Genomic DNA, 27082 nt, shown 5'->3' with positions numbered 1-27082 from the left:
TATCAATATTGCTAAAGATAATAGAAAACACTGAACTATAAATTGCATGCTGTGGAAAAAAATTAAAGGATCTTGACAGGCAGCTGTGTTGTACAAATGTACTCTAAAGGTAAGCAGGTTGTCTAAAGTCCAGTCAAAAGTCTGCCGAGACTAAAGGGTGCTACCGTTCTGACCGATGTTTTTCATACAACACTTCAATGATCTGATTAGTGACCGTTGTGCAATGTCCTGGGAAACTGTGCAAAAATTGGTACTTTCTCTTTGAGACAAGTTGCTAACTCGATGACTCGCATAAGTACAGAGACGTATTTGTTTTCCATTGTTACAGAGTGCCAATTAAAACATTTAATTTCAACGCGAAATTAACGTAATTTGTAGCAATTCTACTGATGTAGACACACCCTGAAAAATGATATAAACAACTCCTGCTTTACTCTGACAAACAGAGCAATAAAAGGATAATTTTAATTCCACCATTCCTACTTGAATGATATTTGGTGCAAAATTAAATGTTGTTTCTCGGTGAAAACGTAAATTTAAGCTAAAGATTACACAATATCAAAGGCTATGCTTCTTTCTTGTCTTTCTATCTACACTGACAACTGAAGAGCACATACCAATTAGAATATATCAATGTTAATTTGCCATTGCAAATATAAAAAGTACTGTTTCTCAAGTTAGATGTTCAGTTTCATACGACTCCAAATAATGTAAGATAAACACATAATAGAGAAAATAACCTCATTTGTATGTTTATCTGGAAAGAACATCTTTTGTTACACCTTCTGTAAGTCAATTTGGGAAAAAAGTTGAAGACGTGATATATGTGGGAAATGTTTCAGATTTGAAAAATGCCTAAAGAAGAGTTTACAATGAGAGCTAAGAAAAAAAAACAAAACGGTGACAATCACAGAAATGGTCGCTAAATTATTAGTTCATTGATAAAGACAGATCTCAGAAATTCATCTATGTTTACCATTTCGAAGAAAGACAAAATGATCTTGATTATTTATTTAATTGGAAAAAGTTTACCTGTTGTTATCACTGTTGAAGTTGTGGAGGGGGGTTCTGTTGAGAGGACAAACAAAAATGCTTTAAAAGGAGCATGAATGGATCTTTGAACATTTTCAAAGGGAAGTGAACAACATGTGGTGCATTTTTACTTTCTATTTAGTCTGTCCTAAAGTAGATGTAAAGTGAAGTGAGAAATGTTGACTATCAAGATATCTGACAGAAACATATGAGACTTTTTCTGTTTTCAAGATGTCAATATTCATAAGGACAGTAACTAAAAAACCTCACTTCCAACAGTACTTCGTATTCTTTATCAATATTGCTAAAGATAATAGAAAACACTGAACTATAAATTGCACGCTGTGGAAAAAAATGAAAGGATCTTGACAGACAGCTGTGTTGTACAAATGTACTCTAAAGGTAAGCAGGTTGTCCAAAGTCCAGTCAAAAGTCTGCCGAGACTAAAGGGTGCTACCGTTCTGACCGATGTTTTTCATACAACACTTCAATGATCTGATTAGTGACCGTTGTGCAATGTCCGGGGAAACTGTGCAAAACTTGGTACTTTCTCTTTGAGACAAGTTGTTAACTCGATGACTCGCATAAGTACAGAGACGTATTTGTTTTCCATTGTTACAGAGTGCCAATTAAAACATTTAATTTCAACGCGAAATTAACGTAATTTGTAGCAATTCTACTGATGTAGACACACCCAGAAAAATGATATAAACAACTCCTGCTTTACTCTGACAAACAGAGCAATGAAAGGATAATTTTAATTCCACCATTCCTACTTGAATGATATTTGGTGCAAAATTAAATGTTTGTCGGTGAAAACGTAAATTTAAGCTAAAGATTACACAATATCAAAGGCTATGCTTCTTTCTTGTCTTTCTATCTACACTGGCAATTGAAGAGCACATACCAATTAGAATATATCAATGTTAATTTGCCGTTGAAAATATAAAAAGTACTGTTTCTCAAGTTAGATGTTCAGTTTGATACGACTCCAAATAATGTAAGATAAACACATAATAGAGAAAATAACCTCATTTGTATGTTTATCTGGAAAGAACATCTTTTGTTACACCTTCTGTATGTCAATTTGGGAAAAAAGTTGAAGACGTGATATATGTGGGAAATGTTTCAGATTTGAAAAATGCCTAAAGAAGAGTTTACAATGCGAGCTAAGAAAAAAAACAAAACGGTGACAATCACAGAAATGGTCGCTAAATTATTAGTTCATTGATAAAGACGGAGCTCAGAAATTCATCTATGTTTACCATTTCGAAGAAAGACATATGCAAAATGATCTTGATTGTGCGCCATGTACATGACATGTACAGTTCAAATTCTGTTGGAACAAAGTGCACAGAACCGGATTATAATAATCCCTCATTATAATGGGGATTTCCTTAAAATGGAATTGGCACATAGTGTAGTCTTTCAGCATGTACAATTGGCTGCAGAATTAATGGCTACATCTTTTTTCTTTTTGCCAATCAATTGCAGTGAAAAGCTCCAACTTTTTATGTAAAGGAAATTGCTCTCGTCAGTATGGACCCTTATGGAGCCCCATGGTTTGTTCTCTCATTGTCCACAGAGTGCAGCAGTTAGTATTATTAGACTGTGAGACTGTGAGATATATTCGAGTTGGTGGACCCCTTGTAGTCCAGAGCATGCGCCACTTTAGTTACAAAAAACGACACCGTTTGATTGTCAGAGCACGTGCCCCATAACTTTCATAAGAGGCCCCCAAACAGCAGCCTTTGTCGTCTAATGCAGCATTTTCCAACCTCTGTGCAGCGGCCAAAAAAAAACTGCTCCGTTGATCATGCCCAATTCACCACAGTAACACTGCATGGGGGGACACTGCTAATGACCACCCCCTGCTTTGACGATCATACTCGATTCACCAAAGAGAACAACACTCTGATGATCGCACTTGATTCAACGTGGAGGCACCACAACCGTTCCAGAGTGACTTCTCCCAATCAACACTGCAATGATCATGTTTGATTCACTGACAGAGTCTGGCTACAAATCCTTAGAGCTTTGCAAGTCAAATTTGATAGACATTTATTCTGGCCCTAGATCCGCCCACAATGTCTCCAGTCTGCTGCAATAGCCTTCTTGAGTTGTGCTCTTTTTTAAGTATGTGATGAATGTTGAGTGAACAAACGTGGAATCCAATTGGCTATTCAGCAGACCTCCTGAATCAAGATTTTTGGACCAAAGTCAGAAGCAAATACCATGTTTTGGAAAATCATTTTTCCATAATGAAATTTGCAGATAAAACTGACTTCACTGTAATGAGCTTTTTTTTTTTTTTACATTAGTTCCATAAGAAATTGGCCAGGACAAAAAAAAATCATTAAAGCGGAGTTTGTTCTAATGGAATTTAACATGTATTCAATTGCAGAGTAGTAATGGAAAAAAAACTAATTTTAAAGTCTTCATTATCATTATTTGTGGCATTCTTCAAAAGCCAACAGTTTTTCCAAAATACAGATAAGAAAGAAAAAGTCTGTGTGAAGGGAAAAATGGATGGTGTGAAAAAAAGATCAAAGGATCGACACAGACTGCTGTGTTATACAGGCATTGTGCAAAAATCAGCAGTTTTTAAAGAATAGAGTCATATGTTAGTCAAGAAAAAAGTGTGTTTCAGGTGGTAAGAATTTCTTTCATACTATAATAGAGGAGCATTGAATAACAGATGTCACATACATGCGCATGGGAGGCAGCTAAAGGGCTTGAGTAAGGGCAATTCCGAATCAGACCAGGATGTGGCAGAATGCACTGATTCTTTTTCTTACTTTCCTGCAGAATATCCATGGGAGATTCCACCTGGCCCTGTTGACGTCACTTCCGTGTCCGAGCCTATGGAGGAAGACCTTGCCAGCTCCGGACCCTTTGATGTCACGTCTGGGCTCGAGCCTATGGCTGAAGACTCTTCTGAGCCCACAGCCCAACCCCCCTGGCTTCACTTCCGGTCTTTTCCTTTAAAAGCCTCCACCTTTTCCTTATTCCCTCAGTTCTGTTTTGGACTCGGTTTTGTGCACATCAGTCCTATCATTTACTTACAATTTGCAGCCAGGAAACCAAATATACGGGTGGCTGCACCAAACTTTGCTATGGCTCTTTGTGGAGTTTGTGACACAGGTTACATGCAATGACAAGATAGAAAATGTGCAAAGAGTAACACTGGCATTTCTGTTTGTGACTGGAGGCCATTAGTTGGATCCCTTGTAAATGTACAGAGATGTATTAATTTTCTAATGTTACAATGTGGCAATGCAAGAATACCAATTTAACTGAATCACTGACATACTTTGCTGTTATTCTTTAGGTTGAAGACTGCTGGCACAGAGTAAAAAAATAATCATTTAGGTTGTGTGATTAATGTTTAAGAAACACAGCGTTTCACCTCTTGTAAAATTTACTGTTCTTTCAAAGATTACTTTATCATGTCATTCACCAAGGTTTGTAAAGCTATATTTATCTGTGACAAATACATGCGCTTAAAGTGTAGGAGATTTTACTGACAGTGATGTTTTGAAAAAATGTCATTTTGCCTAATTGAAAACCACATTGATCACAGTCCAGGTGTTTTTATTAAACAGACACACTTCTGCAATACTTTTTAGTCCTACCTAGTACAAGTCTAAAAAGGTTAATTTGATATGTAGATAGTAAATGGAAATTCTTTAATTTATTATGCTTATTAATATGAATATTTATTTTTTATTCGTGTTTATTGCATTTTAATTCTATTATTCTATTCTAGTTTGTCGATATGACCTCTGTTTCACACTGTTTATTTTACAGTGCTGATTCTTGTATATTCTGCAAAGGAGAGTGTCACATACTGTATAAAATAAATGGATTTCTTTAGACAATGACCAGTTTGTCACTCTGGGATATGAAGCTGTTAGTAGTGGGTTGGTTCATGATTTATTATTTTACCTATTGCTTAAGCATATATTGGTTCAAAACAAGGCTAGCATTTTGTTTAATTGTACTCAATTAGGTAAGCAATTCATGAGAGTAATTAATCAAATTCATTTTGTGGTTTGCTGTTCACCAGTTCTCTCATGGACTTAAACAATAGGAAATACTTCCTTGCTCTATTTTATGCGTTAAGTTGTGAAGGAATCATGCATATCTTGCTATTGTTTGTTTTAAAAATTCTAACTTATCAGCAGTTAAACACTGCATGATATAAGGGGGATAGATTTGGGAGAGGGGTCTTAGAACTTTTAAATTATAATTTACAACATAGAAGGTTGTTCAAAACTTATCTTTGATAGGAGCTGAATCCATCCATTCATCCATCCATTTCACAACACGCTGAATCCGAACACAGGGTCACGGGGGTCTGCTGGAGCCAATCCCAGCCAACACAGGGCACAAGGCAGGAACCAAGGGTGCCAACCCACCGCAGAGTTGAATTCATCAATGTTTATTAAGCCTTCTATTTATTAATTAACTTAATATAGCTCATTTTGTTTCCACAATATAGCTTTCTTACATATTCATTTCATTTTGCACTTCTTTATGAAACAGACATTTGTTGCAGTGAAGTGGCAGAGCTTATAACAGCATCACATATCTCAGTGTAGTAACAAGCCATAACTGGGACAACATTCCTTGAGAGTTTACTGTCATACATCACTCCCTTTGGAGGAAAGTGAACTTAACCAGAAAATTTATTTTTGGACATTGGCCCACTAAATATTTTAAAAATCTTTGCTGATTGACATATTATTGATTTGTGATACTGGTTCATTCAAAGGATACCATATTAAGGTATGGAGGTAAATTCAATGATACCATGTAGTATCATATAACGATATTATAAGAGACGTATTTTAGCTAATTCCAAATCATCATGAATATGATCCATTAACAGCTGTTCCAATTTATTAGAAGTATTCTAAAATTAAGAATAAAGAATTCTGCCAGGGAGAACAAAGGCAGATGCAATTTTAAGGACCAGGAGATGGAATTGCAACTGGGGAAAAACAGACAAGACCTGAAAACTGGAAAAAACAAAACTCAGCACCTTAACAGCCATACACATTTCTAGTAGATTATTTGTTGTAGGATTCTAAGCTTTAAAGTCAAAAATACAGTGCACCAAGGTCAAAAGTATGTGTTAAAATTAAAGCTTTAGAAAATAAAGTAAAAACTAAAGAAAGCATATAAAAGTTTTTGACTTATCCACAATCTTGGACAACCTTAGAATACACATTGCTTACTGCAAGGATGACATCATGTGCCAGACAAGGAAAGAAGGTGGCACCCACAGAGAAAAACTCTCATGATAGTGATGCCAACAATAAAATGGAGGAGTATAACAACAGAAATATAATAAGTCAAAACCTAATCAAAAGTAAAACATAACAGAATTAAACATAGTACTAAATCCCTAATTATACCACAGGTTGGCAACATACTGTAGGTGGACGAGAGTGAGGTGAAACAAGATGTTAAAATTAATGAAAGTAATAAAAAATCAGATTCAGGGGTTTTTTGCTTTGAGCTGAGCTGACACCTTTAAAACTGGGAAGAGTATGTTGACTCATAGTTCTTTGTAATAATAATTTAGAAATCTCCACATCTACAGCCCAAGAACCATCCTGTGTATTTCTGAAACAAAAACTAGTGAAACAGTGATAATGCTTTTGCTCAAGCTGACCAACAATATATGTCTGTGCTCATAACACATTTGCTGTGTAGACATTTTTGCCTGATATTTCAATAATTAAATTGAAAATATTGAGTTCTGCTTGTATTTGTCTAACATGTACTTAATTATAAACTAATAAAATGTACACAATACTTCATACAATAAAATTCAGATACATACAGCTGAAACCAAAAAGTGTGTCATATACAATATATACATAAACATATCAAGGTGTCTGTTGATGAGCTAGCATAACTGGAAATCATCTAGGCTCATTTCAGTAAAGCTAATAAAGGCTCACTACTCTGTTGTGTTAATTGATTAAAATATTATATTCCTTTACAGTTAGCATATGTGTAAGTATAAATACAACATACTGACTTCTTATATGTAAATTATGCTGGTTAATCTTCAAATAGTAATAATATAAGTAAACAGGGATGTAAAGTGCCAGTGGCAAAAGAATAAAGGAAAAACCAAATTCAAGACTGCACTGATTGCAGAGAAAATAAAACTGAGAGGTTTAATTTCATAAGGAAAAGGCAAACCATAGTCTATCTGACCCTGGATAGCTGTCCACCCTGCCCAGGCCCACCTTGTTCATCCTGTACAATACTATGGGGAAGACAAGTTTTGGTGCTATAGGTTGAATACCTGAATGTATACCAAGTGGGACAAAATCAAAATAGTGACTGTTTGATCAAGAGTTACTAGACAGTTTAAAAATTAAATAATAATTTTTATAATATCTTCCTTGTAAATAGGATTAATGAAGAAAGCAAGTTTAGGTAGTTAACTTACCAACACAATACATTCTGCCATCTATGCATTTACTGAAAAAAAAAAACCAGAAAGTTAGTGTTATAAGCATTTTGTTTATATTATCTTCTCCCATATTCCATAACACTTATTATCTGTTAAAGAAAGGTTAACATCTCTGGAATAATTAATTACAATTATTCAGTGTTTATAATGTAAATATCAATTTATCCAATTTCTGTACTGTTTGGCAGGAAAGGTGGCATACACCTGGACAGCCTGATTCATTGCATAGCACAGCATCCACAAAATACTACTGCATTTGTGTCTTCACTATAACAAAATCCTCATAAGGATTTATGGGAACGATTCTTGTTTTAACTTTCTAATTTCATTTCATCTTTTGGATTTTGACTTTTATGAAACATCAGCCAGAATTTAGCAGTATTATATCATGTATTATATCCTTGTTTTTTGACCATTCCCTTGCCCATTCCTTTAAGTGAACCTTGGCTAATCTCTGTCTGATTGGACAAGTCCATTTGTTAAATTCAAACACAAGAAATGCTCAAGATGAGGGGACTCAGAAATTAAACTTACACTTGCCAACCTGAAACAGTTAAAGAATGAAATGGAAATGCAGCTGGCTCAAGTTACTGTGCTTGCAGCCACTGTGCAGAATCTTTGTTATGTTAAAGCCAGGGTATTTCAGACATTTAAAAGTATTTTTCCAATTTTCAATCTACCGTCTCATTTTAGGACTCTGCAGGTCCGAAAGTCTGTCACTTGAGTTTAAAGTTAGGCTGCCTTGGGTGAACCCTTCCTTGGGTCAGGCTAGTGAGGTCCTGGTTTGGCCTTTTTTTTCATCATATTTGTATTGCATTCTCGCAGCAAGCTTATGTAATTGTTAAGAACAGTAAATGTTTTATGCCTTAAGATTAATTTCTTCTGGTCATGGGACTTTAATATTTCAAAAGCAAATTGTACATGATTCATTTACTTGTGTGTTTTTAAATTAACATATTTGTTTGATAAATATCTAAGCTTTTTTGTTTATTCCTAAGTGTTTCACGCTGGAATTTTAGAATTTGAAGTAAATTGGTTGCTAGTAAGCATTGAATTGTTGCTAGAAACCATCCCATGAGGCTCCACAATTCAAGTCATGAAAACTTGCACAGCAGCATTAGTACTTTGTCTAAGAATACAGATTTTGAACTGTGAATTAGTATTGGGTTTACTGCTTTAGGTTCTCATTTTCAGGTAATGACTCAGGTTGAATTATTTTCCTCTTGTTGATGACTCTTGACATTTCTCGTTTGGCTATGATAATGGTTAAGCCCTCTGGTGTCTGATAACAATTGTCATGTATGTGCATTGGAGGACCTCCTCACAGGCTCAGCAAAGGTATGTAATAACCTGCTGAGATGAGAGAGGGTGGTTGCTCTAATGTTGCCATCTCCTTCTTTCCCTGCAGTGCCGAGAAGCCGCCTGGTGACAGTGTTAAACCACACTCTCTGGTCCAGCTGCCATAAAACCCCAGGTATCCTGGAAGGAGATGTTTTTACTGGCCAGAGCAACCTGCTGGATGAAGCTCCACTAAGAGACAACTGCATTTGTTGAACCCCTGCAGATGGTCTGCACACTTACAAGTGTTATTTCTTTCACTTTTAGTTTTTCCATTGTCCACAGGCAAAAAAACGGACAACCTGGTTGGGGCCCCAGAAATTCTTCTCAGCATCACAGCTGTCATTCCCGCACATGACTACACAATCCAAGGTCTATTTAGAAACCTGTTTGTTGTTGTTTCTGTCTTAACACTAGAATCCCTGAAGCCTACAAAAAAAACTCATAATCCCAGGCCACCTTAATTTCCTTCGCACCTCTCCATTAGCGTCTTTTGTTTTGCAAATGTGTTGATCAACACAAGCAGCCTGCTATCCCAACCCCCCACCACCACAGCTCAGGCAAAACATTCTCCCAGCTGAAGTCTGTTTATCTGGGTGAGAGGTGCCTGGAGTTGTATAGGGTAAATAATATATAGTTATTTGGAACACATGCATTTCATGTGTGTTCCGTGCCTTCATTAGTCTATGTGAATGTAGGATGACAGGAAATGTGAGGCAAGAAATGTTGAACACATACCTAAAATAGAAACTTTTTTTATGTACTAATTTCAAAATTTTGACATGAAGGGTATAATGTGTCAAGACTGAAGTCCAAATATCAAATAAACACTTTCACAAAAGGTAAAAACAGCATGTAGCTCCTGTTCTGTGGCTAATGACATCAAGCAGTTGCTCTCACTCATTTTATCAGCGGTCTGTTCAAAAAATGGCAGATGGAAATTAAGAGTCAGGTGGAGAATGTCTGCATTGAGGCCCAGCCAAGTCACCTGAAGTATTTGCATTGTACATAACAGTAAATATGACTGCAGCACCACAATCAATTTTGATAAAGAACTTCAACTGCCACATACTGGGGGACTCAGATTGTTGCACAAAGTTTTGTAATGAATTGTTATAATTTGGAACTCTTCTTCTGTGTGTTAGCTTGATCTATTGCAGTGGTTCCCAAACTTTTTTAAGGTACAACACACTTTTGGGCAAGAATTTTGTTTGTAACCCCCCACTACCATACTCAACCCCATTTGTGAACAAATAGCAGCTGAGCAGCCGTAAAATAGGTATCAAATAATAGAAATACTGGTGTCATCTGTTTTCCAGTAACAGATTTTGTTTGTCTTTGTTTTTTGTGTTTACTGGACTTCCCACCATTGTTCAAAAAAGAACATCCAAATTATTTTTAATCCCTGCATCGTTGCTCGATGGCACTGGAGTCTTCTGGAAATTTCAATTTGGCTTTATTTATATAAGCAGCGAAGTATGATGAGGAACCATTTCCAAGCTGTGCGCTGTGCTGTTGAGTGAATATTCAACAATAAGTACATGCCCATTTTGCTAAAGTTGGATACATTTTTAAAAAGATAATTGGAACCTTCTGTGTCTGCCAGTGACAAGAGTAAATAGAAAAATAGATCATATGGTGATGAATATCTCAATTATGGTTTTACTGTTATTTTTACAGGTTGCTTCCAGTATCACAGTGTCTTCTATCTGATATTTATAATTGGTATTTCTTTTGCCCATGTATGGCACTTTGCATTTTTCTACATTAAACTGCATTTTCCAGTTTTTTACCCATTTCTAAAGGTTGTCCAGGTCATTTTGAATTCTTTTTGCTGCCCCCAGAGTGTCTGTGAATTTGACATATTTACTAACTATACCAGAATTAATGTCATTAATATAAATACAGAAAATACTGATATCCTTGCTCCATATGAAAAGGGCATTACTATCAAGTTATCGAGTTGCATTTCACATTGCAAAAGGCAATAAGCCATATACAATTACCGAAAATCTGATTTGTTTATGTTTCTACATTCAAAATAAATATTTGTTAAAAATGCATTTTTTGTTTTATTTTAGAAATCAGTTGTGACCTCCCAGCTCTGAGGGGTTACAACCCATGCTGTGGAAACCATTGATCTATTGTATCACTTCTCTATGTTTTTTTGGGGGTTATATCTAATAGAATTTGATCCTTTCATTAATATGTTGATTTAAGCTGTTTTTCTTAAATGCTTAATATTATTTCAGGCCTTAGTGTGCTGCCGTTTTGTTTTCTCTCAGCTTCAGCATTTTGTGGTTGTGTTGCTATTAAGCATGTCAGGTATTGTCATTGGTACAGAATTTACATCATCCAGTATTGTGGATTCTTATTAAAAATCTTTTGCAGTGCTAAGGGGTTGTATTAGTGTTTCAGGGCATAAAATATGGAAGGTTTTTTTTAATTAAATTTTAGGATTACATTTTGGATTTGGTTATTTTACGCAAAGTGACTTTCTGTATTGAATCCAGCTTGTTTTGGCCACAATTTTGGCTGTTCCTCTCTTAAAATTTAGTAGAAAATGTTTACTTTCTCCTGCTATTTGTCATGAACACAGAATTATCTTTCATTTACAGCCAAATGACTTCATTAAATGTGTGAAAGAAAAATTAACGGCTTGCAAGCTACTAAGGGTTAAAAGCTGACAAAGCTGTTTTGCTATAACGGCAGGTTATTCATACAGGCGTATGTCATAATACAGGGTGCAATAAGCTGACCTAGGACAACGTCCTCTTTAGGAACATGTCTGTTAGACACAGGAAAGATAACCTTTCCTTCTTTAGGACCTCCTCAGACACATACATAAAACAGAAATGGTTAGCCGATTTGCACAATATAAAATGAAATGCTTAGGTAAACAATATTATGCTTTTTTATAAGTAAGGAGAAGGGTGAGGTAGAAAATTTTAAAAAGCTGACCAAAAAGCAGAACTTCGCTCTTCTGCCTTGCAATGCATGAATCCTATGTACTCACTGGTGAGTGAATAAAGACTGATTGATTGAGCTATTCCTGTCTTCCTCAGGTGTTACTTCCACAGATGACAAGTATAAAAATGCTTATGCAACTTCTCTCTTAACCACAAACTTCTTAAATAGGTGTCTGCCCTGTATGATAAGGGTCTTCCCTTTAGTTCTACCTGTGAGAGTCTTTTAACCCAATGACAGCCACAGTGACAATAGGTCAATTTGTTTCTGACACCACTGTAAAATCAGGCTATTATTTTAATATACTAATTAAATGTGTTTTGTTACTGAGCAAAACTCACAACAGAAATGTATTTTCTCTATAATTCAAGTTAACTCATGGTGCATGAACTATAAAATTCTTCCAACCTGTAGTTGCCACTACATGGTATTTAGAGTGGTGTAGTAAAACCCAATAAAGGCCATTAATGGCTACTAGACATTTGATGAATTTAAAACAGGGCAGCTTATCATTTGGGGAGTTTTCGTATTATAACTGTATAAAACTGTACAGGGAGACACTGTGTAGAATAAGGCAGTGTTCATTTTTTACTTTCAATAATGTAATGTTTGAGAAAATGGAGGATGAATTGACAAGTCTTGGTTAAACCCGGGATGAGGTGATTACTTTGAATTAACAATCAGTTATCCATATTTTGAAAAGGAAGTAGGAGAGTAGTCCTCAGGCAAGTTAAAGATAAGGACAGGACTATTTCAAGTGAGCTGGAATTTTTTATTTAAAATTTACCATACCATCTTCTAAAACTGCTTTATTCTGTGCAGGGTCATGGGGAATGGAACTTATCCTGGCAACCAAAAGGTATGCATTTACATTTATTTGCCTAGCAGTTGCTTTTGCCAAAGAGTTTTACAAAAGAGGTCAACATAATCATGTAACATTTGTCTGGGGACTGTATGGGGACAAGTGTAATAGGACAAGGGTACAAAATTGATAGTCACAAGCGAAGAGCTCAGAACAAAAAACAAGTGACTTACAAGTCCCAGATTTACAAAACCTAACAACCAATATCAGTTAGGTAGAAATTCACCAAACAAGAAAGTCGTCAAATGCATCTTGAACACATTCAGACAGACACAGGGAGAAAATGCAAACTTCATGCAGGGATGACTTATAATAATAGTAATAAGTTTTATTTATGTAGTGCCTTTCATACACTGAAGGACACTTTACAATTCATTAAACACATTAACAAGACAACAGAAATTACATACAAGAGTATGAATAATACTCATTGAAAAGATGTGTTTTTAACAGGAGTTTGGAATGAATAATAGATTTTTCCTCATGAAGGCTGAGAGGAAGAGCATTCCAAATTTTAGGGGATTGCACACTGAAAGCTCTGCCACCCATAGTTACTAACCTGTATTTAGGTACAGTTAGTGTCTGATTATCTTACTGCATGGGCAGGATAGTAAGGAAGCAGCAGCTGAGACAAATAATAAGGGTCTGAACCATGAAGGGCTTTAAAGGTGAGAAGAATAATTTGATTCTTGAAAAGACTGGTAAGAGAAGAATAATTTGATTCTTGAAAAGACTGGTAACCAATACAAATCATAGAGGACAGATAAAGTAGACGAGCAGCAGAATTCTAAACATACTGTGATGTATTGATATATTTAGTTGGGAGTCCATAAAACAAAGCATTGCAATAGTCCAGACGGGTAGTAATAAAAGCGTGAATGAGTGTCTCAGTATCTTTCACACTGAGGAAAGAATGCAGATGAGCAATGTTGTGGAGATAAAAAAGCTGTCTGTACTATTGAGCTAATGTGTGGTTGAAAAGTAAGAAGCTGATCAAAGATGAAACCCAAATTACAGACTGAAGCTGAGGGTTCAACCAGGATCCCATCAATGTCAATTATTAGTCCACAAAGGGTAGAGAGGACAGATTTGGGATGTGAACCCTGGCCATGTTACTGGAATGCAGTAGCACGATGACTGTGCCATTTAATTAATTTTTTTCTAAAAGAACCAAATTACTAGAAGTCGTTTAATGTTTTTATAGTTGAGGAAATAGCCATTTAATAAATAACTTTACAAGGCTAATCAGTTAAACTCATATTTAGGTCCTTAAGATTAGATTTATTTGTCCCAGTAAACACATTATTATTCAAGCTTTAATTGATTTTATTAGTACTGCATTTTTCTGTTATTTAAATATGGTCAGTGTCCCCTTAAAATACAACAGTAGTATAAAAATTATTGATGGCAGACCCATTGGAAGAGAATACAGACATTCTAGGGCTTCCTGTGGAACTATTAATAGGAATTTATTTATATTTATTATATCATTTTAAATCTTTGATTCATCATTTCTGAAATACTGGGGTTTCCTTGGTGGTAGCCATATAACCTGGGACATAACAATAGAAGTGACATTCAACGCCTCTTTTCAATGTTTTCACAGAACTTGGAATACAAAGTACACTTCCAGCATCTATTTAAAGTGGGGAAAAGAGAACATGTGAGGTGGCACATTGTGGGTGGATCATGCTGCATGTAAAGAGCACAGCACTGGATAGTGACTTTTTCACATTTCCACAGACACTGGATACCAGAAAATGTATGAAAATGCAAGACTAAACAGTCTACCAACATTATACCACTTTTCCAAGAATATCCCTACCAGATCTGTAAATAACGTTCTTGTGCCCTGCAAAGGACAGGCATGTTGCTGCTTCTTGCCTTACACACATGCAGACCCTTGAAGCATGAGTCAGGAATGCTGGCTTTGTGCTACCATATGCCTCTAACTTTTATTCAGTTAGTGTCCTTTGATTGCAAGATACTTGCTTCCTTCATTTCTCCCCCATGCATATGCCCAATGTAACTAGCAGCAACAAATTGCTTTTTGCCTTTCACTCACTGGATTCCCTGAGACTATATTGTGTGGATTAATTTTTACCTCTCAGCACATGTAGAATTAAATGGAGTCTTATTACTTTCGTTCACTTCTAGTCACTTGATATGGAAAAATAATTTGAGTATATATTTGAAGCATATACTGTATTAGGCACTTAATCTAGGTATATATCTGAGTAAGCTAAGTATACACTTGACTATGTACTTTTAAGATGAGCACTGGAAGTAATAATTAAATCTGGAAAATGACACCGGAGATATACTGTATGAAACTTAATTACCTGATTATATACAGTTACTCACTTCCTGGGTCCTCCCTGCGTGGAGTTTGCATGTTCTCCCCGTGTCTGCGTGGGTTTCCTCTGGGTGCTCCGGTTTCCTCCCACATTCCAAAGACATGCAGGTTAGGTGCATTGGCGTTTCTAAATTGTCCCTAGTGTGTGCTTGGTGTCTGGGTGTGTGTGGGTGTCCTGCAGTGGGTTGGCGCCTTGCCCGGGATTGGTTCCCTGCCTTGCGCCCTGTGCCGGCTGGGATTGGCTCCAGCAGACCCCCGTGACCCTGTGTTCGGATTCAGTGGGTTGGAAAATGGATGGATGGATATACAGTTACAGGTATTTTTTAGATTTATTACAGATATTGTCTTACTTATATGTATATTTTTATATGAACACGTTGAGCACTTTGATGAGCAGATAAGTTTATATGATACTTTTTTGATGCTACTTTTTGAGCACTGTTGAGCACTTGTTATATTAAGTACTTATTATATTTTAAAAAAAGGGAATTACTGGATTTGGCAACCAATATCAAAAAGCCATTAGAAACTGGCAGAACTAGAGTTAACCTCCTAAAATATTACCCCAGAGGACCGGGTGAAGGATTAGCAATAAGGGTGTATGGTTGACAAAGACAGGAGACAAAGGTGGCAAGCTGCCAAAAGGTGTTGATTATCGGCATAAGGGGTGTAATTATTCTGTGGGTATGGATGAGCAAGCAGGGGATAATAGTGCTGAAAGGCATTGGTCATTAGCACATGAAGGAATGGCCAGAATATTTAATGTGAAGTCAATTCTGTATAAAACATGCTACTCTGTGTCACCGTGTTGGCTGTTTTCATGAAACTAGTATGGCTTTATTATGTGTTTATTGAAGTCTCACTGAAACCAAATGCCTCCTGTCCTGGTGTCAATTACTGGCTAAGAATATTCCACAATATTGATAGCACATGTGCACATCCTTAATGTATCCATGACTAGCCGTTACAGGATATGCAGATCACCTACATACACAATAATGCCAACCAGATTAGGCAAAATGTTTTGCATAATAATGCAATACTTTTCAAAAATAATGGAATACTTTTGTGAAATAAGCTTAACTAAGCTAAAAATAGCCCTAGACCGGGTGGCAGTTCATTTCAAGGTTCACCAATACTCAACTTGGACCAATCTGGAATCATCAGAATGTCATGAAGCAAATTTACGCAAACACAAATAGAATGTCAAATGTAGCATAAACACAGGAGAAAAGAAAGCACTACAGAAGAAAAATGGTGTAGGATGGTTGGTTTTCCAAAGTGTACGTAAAACTTGCTCAGGTTGCTCCATCAGCTTGAAGCAGAGTGTGTGTGCAAGTAAACGGAGAAATGTTTCTGTACAACTTCAAATACAGATTCAAATTTAGCTTGAGGGGGATCACAGTATTTTTCTCTTTTACAAGTTGTTTAGCTACTCCTGTCGGCAAACACATCCTCAAGCAGTCTGAGCTGTTGAAATGGCCGCAATGTTGCATGCACACTGCAAACAGCAGTGCAGCGGTCTGAGCAAACCTATATCTCAAGTCATATACACTCCTTTTACAAAATATTTATCAATCAAAATGTCTCTTTGATGAAGAAAATATAAAATTGAAAATGCTTTGACTGTCCAAACAGTTAGCCAAATCCCAGAATGCAACCGAAATTTTATACCATGTGTATATTTTCTAACTTTCTTAGAAATAAGAAAATAAGTATTTTGCCACAATTACAAAACATTGACAAACTTAAAAGAAAAAAAATCAACATTTCCTGTCATTTAAATTTTGCTAAGCTGTACTTGTGAACGTTTTTGTAAATTTCAAAGTTTTAAACATGTCAATTACTGTAACATAAGTGAGGTTTAGTTTATACTGTAATGTTATATTACAAACAATTTATGATATTTGACTTGGATTATGATGTAAATATGTAACAATACTCTGAAAAGTGCAATCATCTTGTATGGTTTGTCTGCGCCACTACCGCTAGCCTAAAACTCTGCTCATGCTTAGTTTCTATACAGCCCTTGGCTAGATTAAGTGGATTCAGCAAATGGACAGATAGATGAATGGACTTTAACATGGATTTTACTGCAATATAAAATGGCACTTAATAAAATATCCATTAAAGAAAAACACCCCACGACTCACCAGGTTGTATATGCAGAAGTCGGCATCACTTGGCCTGACCCATAAACGTTTCCGTTGTAGGAACAGGTACAGTTTTCCAGACTTGTACATGTCATTGTATTTTCATCAAGATAGGATGCCTCATCTGGACACTTTGCATAGCAGCCTGTGAATCAGTGAATTTTATAAATTGTTAATGAATTTGTGATCTTAAAAATTGAAAAAACAGAGCAAATTTATGCAAACACAAATAGAATGTCAACTGTAGTATAAACGCAGGAGAAAAGAAAGCACTACAGAAGAAAAATGGTGGAGGATGGTTGGTTTTTCAAAGTATAATGAAAATATTACTCATTCATTAATAGAAAAACAGATCTAATGACAGGCTGTACTCTAGTGACCAGGATAAAAAAATGAATTTCCAATTGGATGAGTTTATTTTTCTTTAATGTTTTCTATTGGGTATATATGTGTGGTGTGAACATGCAAGTTAAAACAATGAACAAAAAAATTTAACTAAGCAAGTCCCTCCTAGACATTAGTGCTCACCTGTGAATCCAATAGTTTACTCAAGAATTATTTACCCACTTCATCTTTGCACTCTTCACTGTAACATTGTAAAACTGCACGTTTCCCTAAATCACTTACTGACTAAAGCTCATATTAATGTTATTATGCATACTTCTTTGAAGTTTCATGATCAGTTTTTGGTCACAGTATCTCAGCTCACATCAGGACGTTATACTGTAGACTTTGTTGTCCCCCTGTTACCATGGAGGCTTTGTGTGTTAATTTTCAAGTAGCCTCTATAATCCTCCTTGAGGATATATTTTACTGATTAAAAATATGTTGTTAATTATTGCTCCATATTGTAGATGTTATTTTACAATTATGATGTTTACCTGTTTAATTACTACTTTAACAGAAAAGCTGTCTCCAGAAACAGTGACAAAGGATCAAGAAAATACAGTATATAAATGAGTGTTTATTTTATATCAAAACACACAGGACAAACGTGAATAATGAAAAAACAGTACAAAGCTCAATGGAAAAGACCAAATAATAAACCTGCAGCACCTATAAAAGATAGTGATGATCCTATCGATTGGCTGCTGATTACAACTGGTTGTTTTTCACCCCAAATAACTTATCTTTTTTTGTACTGTTCATGGGGTGTTACAATATTTAACATGAGGTGTTACAGTATTTAAGAAATCAAATGTGATATTTTAGTGCCAATTTTTTTGTAAGCAGAGAGTGAAGGCAGGAATATTGGCTTTTACATTAAGCAAAGTGGAGTAATAAACTGAGAAAAGGGAATCTGAGTAGTTATCCTGTGCATGGAGAGGAACGACAGGGTGTAAGAAAAGAGAGGCACATGTTCAGCAGAACTGAAAAGCCAAGAATGAGTTCAGACCTTTTAATGTTGTCATGTAATTAAAATAAACATTACTTGTGTCAAAAGTGGGCAAGCTTGTGTTTAGTACAGGAGTTTACATTTTTAATTATAAAAAGGACAGATAAAGAGAAATTTGCCTTATATTAAACAATAGTTGTCAGCTTAAGACAAATGTCTTGATTTTATGTGTAAACTTGTTAAGTATGTTAGCCTTGTATCTTGTTGAGAAACATGAACATTTTATTAGAATTGTGGGTTGCAATAATGACAAGAAATGTGTATTATAGATACATATTTATGTTTTGGTATGTTTTAAAGGGGTTTTAATTTATTTTAGTATTTTTGTGGTTACTGAACAATAAACCTACAGAATTTTGTGGTCTATAGTTTAATTACAAGAATATCATTTTAATGTAGAACATATTGTTTCTACATGGCTGGTTTTGCAGGAGCTCAGTGTAAAAAAAAAAATCAAAAGGAAAAAGAAAACAAATCAGCATTGGTATTGGAATCATCCAGTTCTAGTAAAATGAAATCAGCTCTACAAAAACCTGATCAGAGCATCCTATGGCTTAATCTTTGTCTAGTCAAATGTTTCAGTCCAATATCACCAGCCATTCATTAAGGCCATCCTTTCTCACATCCTACCGCTCCACTCTTTCCATCATGACATGGAGTAGTTTATAACCCTTTCCTACAGTTACTGTTGAGGAACAACAGTTTTTGTTTGTTTGTTTTTTTGCATTTTGCTACAGGATACCAATTCCTTTACTCTTGAGTAATATGAGTTATTTGCAGTGCTCAAGGGCCTGTCCATTCCTAAGTAGAAGGTCAGATATTCCTGACCATTGCTGAGTTGTCTAAAATTCTGGGGGAGATCTTTTGTGATTCTTCTTTTGGCCTGACTCTCTTCTCTATCCCTCTATCCATCTTTTTCTGCTTATCAGATATATTTTTCAACTATGGAAATTCACAAAAGAAGCAATAGTGATTACAAAAAAAATATAGACAGAAAAATTGGGCTTCACTCAAAATTCAAATATCGAGATACATTTGCCTCACTAACATATTTTTCCTATTTTATGTTAAGTGATGTTTTATAGTGCGGGTATGTATATCACAGTATGTTAGTGACCATTGCTCTTATTATACTGTTTAGAGTATATTTCACCATACTAATATGTAGCAAGGAAAAATAATTAAAATTCAAATTATACCCTCTCACACATCATCACTTTTTTATATACAATTTTATATTGTTAATATCAGCAAATAGAATATCCCTTGCATGTAAAAGTTAATATTTTAAAATGGATTAAAATAAAATACATTTTCTTGATAAATGCATTTGAAAAGGAAAAAAATATAATTTGAAGACACAATAATTATACCCCTTCAAAGTTCAGCATTTTTAATATTAACTTCAGTTCTTAAGAATAAAGTTATTTTCAATGTAAAAAATCAAGAAGCCATAAAATATTGAAAAGTCACGGGAATGAATGTGATGAATTGCTACTACCCATCTATCCTTCTATTTTCTTATATTTAATCCTAATTTAGTATCATTTTGGCCAGAGGCTAAAGGTAGAACTCGTCCTATACAATAGCCACTTGCTTGTCAAGTATACACTCATACAGACATGTATGCTACACCAATTATACAAATAAACTAACACACGTTTATTGGATGTGGGAGGAAAACTGTAGTAACTGCAGGAAAATATATGGAGAAAGATGGAACAAAGGAAAATGGAAACTCCATTTAAGTTAAGAAGAACAAGTATTTAACTTAAGACTCTGAAGCTTTTAGCAGCAGCCCTAGAAATTGTGACATTGTGCCCAACAGGCATTATTAATAGAAGAGCAAACATTTTATTTGTACTTTGATAAAATTGAGGTATATTGACATAGCGATCAACACAGCAGTCAAAACCAAATTTACCAGCCCAGTACTGCGATCAGAAAAACAATTCTTATTCAGAAATGTTACTATTGCCTTTCTTTTCACCAAAGTGAAAAATTCAATTTTTGCTTGTTTTAAGATGGTGGCTGCCTTAAAGCACAAAGTGCTTAGTTTGATACCTAGCCCAGAAACACTGTCAATGTGTAGTGTGCATGTTATCTCTGTGTTTGTATATTTTCTTTGCACACCCGTCTTATACATCTCAAAATATGAGCAGGTTAGGTTAATTGGCCATTGTATATTGGCCTATTATGAGTGAGTTTCTGGATTCCCATCAAGATTCATTTCATTGTGCCAAGTACTGAATAATTCTGGAATAAGAACTTATTGAACATGCAGGATTGAAGGGGTGTTTGTATAAAATGACCCCTTCTTATTTGAATGTGGTGATATACAAAGTCATAAGTAGTACATTTACAATATACTGTAAAGTTTTGCATAACTTTATAATACCAGCAGAACTGTGAAATACTATAATTTTGCAACTAAGCATTGACATTTCTGAAACTGTGTTGAAAATAGAAAAATATACATTACCTTCAAGTTTTGATGAATAGAACATATTGGCACTGTTACCGCTACATGTCTTCACTGGTAATGTTCCACAAGGTTCATAATGCCAACTGAATCCGCCAGGCTGATTGTAGTAGTCACAATACACAGCTGCAAAGGAAAGCTTATATGATTTCTAAGCACTGAGTTCTTTATTCTAGAAGATGCTAATACAACCACTCTTTCTTTGTACAGTAAGACATTAATAACATTTTGTATTTATTAAAGATATATCATTAAATTCATGTTCTGTATAAACATAATAATTTGTTGAAAATTAAAATGTTGTCTTTGTACAGTCAAGTAATGTTTTTATTCCAGAATACAACAATATATCTTATAATAAAAACATTTCCTTTTTAATATATATGCCTTATACTCTACATAATGTACAGTTAGGCATTGTCTTGCATTTTATTTGGCTGCATATTCAACTACTGTAGTGCTCCGTTGCAACTGATTCCTGAATAGCTAATGATGTAAGAGACATGTAGGTGTCTCTTTTACTTTACTCTTTGCTCTTTTCAAGAATGTTACTATAAATAATTTAAAAAAGATTATTGTTTAATAAAGAAATTTTTTCCTGGTGGCAAATTATTAGATAAAAACCCTATACCCTTGCTTTATTTGTCTTTACTTCAATTACATGTTGGCATGAAATGTGTAAGGATGGTTTTTCACATTTTAAATTATGTGCATGGAATTTCTCTTTATTTTGCACTGATTATTAAATGACCTAAATATGAGTGTCTCTACTATGTTTGTACAGTACTATATTAATGATGTTTTTGCATTTTTCATGCTATGCTGTACATACGGCAGAGGTCAGGTGTTCTCCAGTTCACACAGACATTTGCTTCATTGCAGGCCTCAGCATATGCAGCCACAGCAGTGCAGAACCCCAGGAACCTTCCTTCCATTTCACATGCACATGACTCTTGTACACACACATCATAGTATGGCTGAGGATCCACCTAAATTTAACAAAATGCGGTTAGTTTGGTGCATTTTTGTCATAAATGAAGTAGAACAATTTAGTAAACTTAACTGAAATAAACAGTGACAAAAATTCAATATTTATCAATTGGTATTTTTTGTTTTACCTTTGAATGACATTCTTGAAAGGTTCTTTGGTTAATAATGCTGCACCTTCTCTGGGCCCAGGCAGAACAATACCAGTGCTTCTCACAAGGAAATGTTTGGTTTACAACGTCAGAACAACTTTCAACTTTCCAGCTGTTTCCAAATTCCAGGATATTTGCCACCACTGAGTTTGATCTGGTCTGAAGTTCATTCTTTGAGTTTCCATCAAAATTACCACAGAGGCCGCATACTTTATTCTGCAACCAAACCAAATATTATTATTATGCTAAAGTTTTTGACAGTAGTGAAAAATATATTCCAGAAAATTTTCATGATACCAACTTGTTTTCATTCTCTGTAAAGGTAGCTGAATCAAAATAAAACATTGTCCAAGTATACAATTTTGTGATGCCGTCTATCATCAACAACTATTGTATGACTTCTAAATTACCATATGTGATTCATTTCTGTTACTGATGAAACTCATCACTAAGTACTGATTTGTGCAATATAAAACCATTCTCTCCTTAATTATTTTTTGGCTATGAATAATAGTGCCCAACAAATGCTCCCAATTTATTGTACCTCCTGTGTATCACAGACTTTATCTTATCACTGTGCTTCTTTCCTAAACATTCATACTATGAATATGAATAGAGGTAGAACGTTTATCTGCTCCTTATTACAAACAAACATATAAATACAGAATTAATACACTTGGTTATCACTACTTTAGAATTGGAAGGGCTCAATAAATGGATTGTTCTTCTTAAATTCATTAAGAGAGAAATAAAAACTATGAAAAATATTTATCTCCTTAATTATACAATTACAGAGTATGACAAAGTGTATCCTCTGGACAGATTCAATATATTTTTCTGCCTAACAGAAATTTGAACAGTACCTGTCTTGATTTACTATGATTTAAGGTCGGTTTATGGATAAAGGTGAACGTTATGCATAAATAGAGGCTGTATCACCCAGAATATCAATAATGTTATAATTATATCTCAGCAAGATCTTGAAAAAAACAAAATCATCCATACACAGGTATGGATGCTGAAATAACAAAAAGTCAAAGTAAGGCCATCCAGTCCTCCATTATCAAGCCTATCTTGTGCAATGAAGCATCAAGGTGACCAGAATCTATTCTGGCAGCATCAGAAACAAGACAGAAAAACCAGTGGTCCATTGGGTCCATACTCATGAACACACCAAAAATCCTCACTCCAGGCCAAATTATGCTTAGCAAGTAACATGACATGCAGATTTTTGGATTGTAGGGGAACTAGAGAAAACCCAGCAAATACCATAAAGCCAGTGAAGGGATCTGGGAAAGTTTATGAGTTAGGAAACCTCATGAAAATCGACACAGAATTTTACATAGAAAAGCTAAAAATATTGTTAAGGGAATATTCTACAAATGTACTAAAAATGTTCCTGCAAATGGGTAACACCGTGATAAATGTCTGTATGTAAAATAAAGTACTGTAGGTTAAACATCTATAGTAAAACACAAATTACTTAGCTATGTGAGAGAAGGCGTATGGATTGACAATTTAGTTAATACTTGTTACTTTAAAATACAGTACATTTACAAGCCAGCCAATAATGATTAATACCACAACAAAACTGTCACTTACCCTCCACTGAGACTTTAGTATAACTGTAATTCGTGTGTGCTTGTCCCATATTAGTGTTATTCCATTGGAGATCGTGACAATCAGATAGAGCCCAACCGTGTCAACAGAATAATTTATGATTCCTTCTGAAATGGTGTTCTGACCAGCTGTCTTCTCTGTCAGATTCAAGTCTCTCAGGACTAGTTCTGTGTTCTGTATAGATATTTATAACCATATTAATGTAACTGTATTACTTTTAAACACAGAGCTTAATGTGGGTTTCTAAAGCATCCTTACCTTGAATGTTATTTTCACAGCTCTGGAACATGTCAGTGCTTCCTCACAGCAAGGAACGCTTTCTACTGTTATCCGGAATGTGCCATTTAAGTTTCCACAGTAATCCTATACCAAAACATGTGTAGTGATGTTAATTATTTCACATTATTTGTTTAAGGTTACACAATTTTAAATTTTCGTTTCAAGGTCTCCACACAGCAAGAAACCATCATTGGGTTGTGGAGCATGTCTTCATATATATTTCCCATTGGTACAAACAGTGAAGTGCAAAACAGAAACTAGTTTTTTTAATAGGATGCCATGTATGATGTTAGTAACCAAACCACATTTATTAGGTGTAAAGAGGATTTAGTTGTGATCTCCCTTTGTCCAGGGGTTTAATCCTGAGCATGAATTTTATATGTTTCAGCTTGCTTGTTTAAAATCAACTGTTTAATAAAATATCCTTAAAGTTAACTTACAGCTTATTTGGTCACTTGTCCTCCTCGGGCAGTAGAACAATTTCTGAACCCTCCATATTTGCATTGTAGTGTCTCATGTTTAAGTGTAAAACGCTGAAATCAAACTTAAATCTTCAGCATTTGTTTTTTGAGAGTAAATGATGAAGGAAAGCAGCTTCATCTGAGGACTTTCTTCAAAACTATTAAGAACATTCTTCCCACAAGCAAAAGACAAGACTTTTCCTTTCAGAAACTTGTCTCAGCTACATTCTTTCTGTCATTTAATTTCTCCTTAATCTGTTTCAGTTAGATTCTCCTACTACTTATTTCACTGCCCTTGATCCTCTTCTGTCTCACATCCTTCAGAGGTGTAGCTAGGGTTTTCAGCGCCCAGGGACAACAGAAGATTTCGCGCCCCCTCCTGTTTGCCAAAATGCAACGGGGAAGGGAAATTTGGTGCCCCCTGGATGCTGCGCCTGGGGACAGATGTCCCCCCTTGCCGCTCCCCCTAACTACGCCACTGTCATCCTTATGTCAGGGACTTTACCCTTAGATCACATTATTGCCTCTCTTTTTTTCAGATCTTGGTTTGTTCCCTTCATCATGGATACAATCACTTTCTCTTCAGTTTAGCTCTGTTCTTGCTGCTCTCCATCTTGTGAGAGTTGTCCCAGTACTGAGGAAACCAACAGAGGATCTATTTGCAGGTTTTTAGCATCTTTACAATCTGCATTGCACCCTGAAAATAGCACCAAAGTTCCCATTGTCACAATTGTAAACAACTTTCGCTTCAGTGCTGATAGGGTTTGACCTTCTGCAATGCTATTTGTTGGTTTTATTGGCGCTTTGGATCACTGAACCTTTCTGGTACACTGAAAGAATTACATTACACTAACATAAGCCTGCTGCCACTAGATGTCATTTTACCTCCTGTAGCATGTAGTCCATTGTCTTAGCAGGTGAATTCACCTCCTTGTAGGTTCTCCCACATCACATTTTGTGGCTACATACATCTAATAAACCCGTTAGACAGCTAAGATCTCATTACAGTTCTAAGACCCTCAGAGGCAAATCTTTGAAAATCCTCATTGAGAATGTGGAACTTTTCTCTCTGCAACTCATTTTCTAGATTTTGTTGCTGACATTCAGTTGATGTCTGCAGACACACCTGTCTACTCTCTCTCTCTCTTCTACTGCTGTCCATTTTTCTACTATGCATTGTAATAGTAATGTTAGTTTCATATGGTAAAATTATAATAATGTGGACTGCTAGCTTTGAAAGCTCTCCCTATACTTTTCAGTGTACTTTTTCCTTGCTACTGTGTCTGTACTCCTTTGTAGTTTTATGCTGTAGCTGATCTATAGATATAGCTCTTTAACAGTCACTATTTAAAATCTTTCAAATGTGCAGTATTATACCCCCTGGTGTTTTTATTAGACTGCTCATTTTTTTACATTTGACACTTCATTATGATCATGTTTGCTCTACAAAATGTTTTGAGATGGAGCATGCTCCTGAAGGCAGTCTGTAAAATAAAGACTGATTGATGATGCTCACTAACATCTTTCAGTTGATTTTGCCACTAAAATATGATAGTCAAAAAAGAGTATTTTTGCAGCAGTAAAAATTCAAGTAAAGGTTTATGAAAGGCCGAGTTGAATAATATAGTCATATGAAAAAGTTTGGGAACCCCTCTTAATTCTTTGGATTTTTGTTTACCATTGGCTGAGCTTTCAAAGTAGCAACTTCCTTTTAATATATGACATGCCTTATGGAAACAGTAGTATTTCAGCAGTGACAATCAGTTTATTGGAGTAACAGAAAATATGCATCATAACAAAATTATGATGGGGTGCATAAATTTGGGCACCCCAACAGAAATATTATATCAATACTTAGTAGAGCCTCCTTTTGCAAATATAACAGCCTCTAGACACCTCCTATAGCCTTTGATGAGTATCTGGATTCTGGATGGAGGTATTTTTGACCATTCTTCCATACAAAATCTCTCCAGTTCAGTTAAATTTGATGGCTGCTGAGGATGGACAGCCTGCTTCAAACCATCCCATAGATTTTCGATGATATTCAAGTCAGAGGACTGTGATGGCCATTCCAGAACATTGTACTTCTCCCTCTGCATCAATGCCTTTGTAGATTTCGAACTGTGTTTTGGGTCATTGTCTTGTTGTAATATCCAACCCCTGAGTAACTTCAACTTTGTGACTGATGCTTGAAACATTATCCTGAAGATTATTTGTTGATATTGGGTTGAATTCATCTGACCCTTGACTTTAACAAGGGCCCCAGTCCCTGAACTAGCCACACAGCCACACAGCACCACAGCATGATGGAACCTCCACCAAATTTGACAGTAGGTAGCAGGTGTTTTTCTTGGAATGTGGTGTTCTTCTTCTGCCATGCAAAGCGCTGTTTGTTATGACCAAATAACTCAATTTTTGTCTCATCAGTCCAAAGCACTTTGTTCCAAAATGAATCTGGCTTGTCTAAATGAGCATTTGCATACAACAAGCGACTCTGT

At 35.5% G+C, this 27082-nt stretch overlaps 1 protein-coding gene across 50 annotated transcripts in view; it reads right to left on the bottom strand.

The window, feature by feature from the left end:
- The window catches only part of LOC114659757 (mucin-2-like), a 144384-nt gene that overhangs the window by 64350 nt on the left and 52952 nt on the right, over positions 1 to 27082 (bottom strand). For 48 of the 50 annotated variants that reach the window (XM_051934965.1, XM_051934999.1, XM_051935023.1 and 45 more), the window contains exons 25-32: positions 24103 to 24207; positions 23827 to 24018; positions 22204 to 22440; positions 21918 to 22074; positions 21086 to 21211; positions 17208 to 17352; positions 7508 to 7539; positions 1033 to 1068 (exon numbers count right to left, since the gene is read on the bottom strand). In XM_051934965.1, coding sequence (XP_051790925.1) covers positions 1033 to 1068; positions 7508 to 7539; positions 17208 to 17352; positions 21086 to 21211; positions 21918 to 22074; positions 22204 to 22440; positions 23827 to 24018; positions 24103 to 24207 — 1030 coding nt within the window. The remainder of the gene's footprint in view (positions 1 to 1032; positions 1069 to 7507; positions 7540 to 17207; positions 17353 to 21085; positions 21212 to 21917; positions 22075 to 22203; positions 22441 to 23826; positions 24019 to 24102; positions 24208 to 27082) is intronic. The other 2 variants (XM_051935013.1, XM_051935015.1) reach the window with 1 other exon arrangement.

Source organism: Erpetoichthys calabaricus, chromosome 1, assembly GCF_900747795.2.
Source record: "Erpetoichthys calabaricus chromosome 1, fErpCal1.3, whole genome shotgun sequence".
NCBI lineage: Eukaryota > Metazoa > Chordata > Cladistia > Polypteriformes > Polypteridae > Erpetoichthys > Erpetoichthys calabaricus.
The sequence above is the reverse complement of the archived record's forward strand: the minus strand, read 5'-3'. Positions and strand labels throughout refer to the sequence as shown.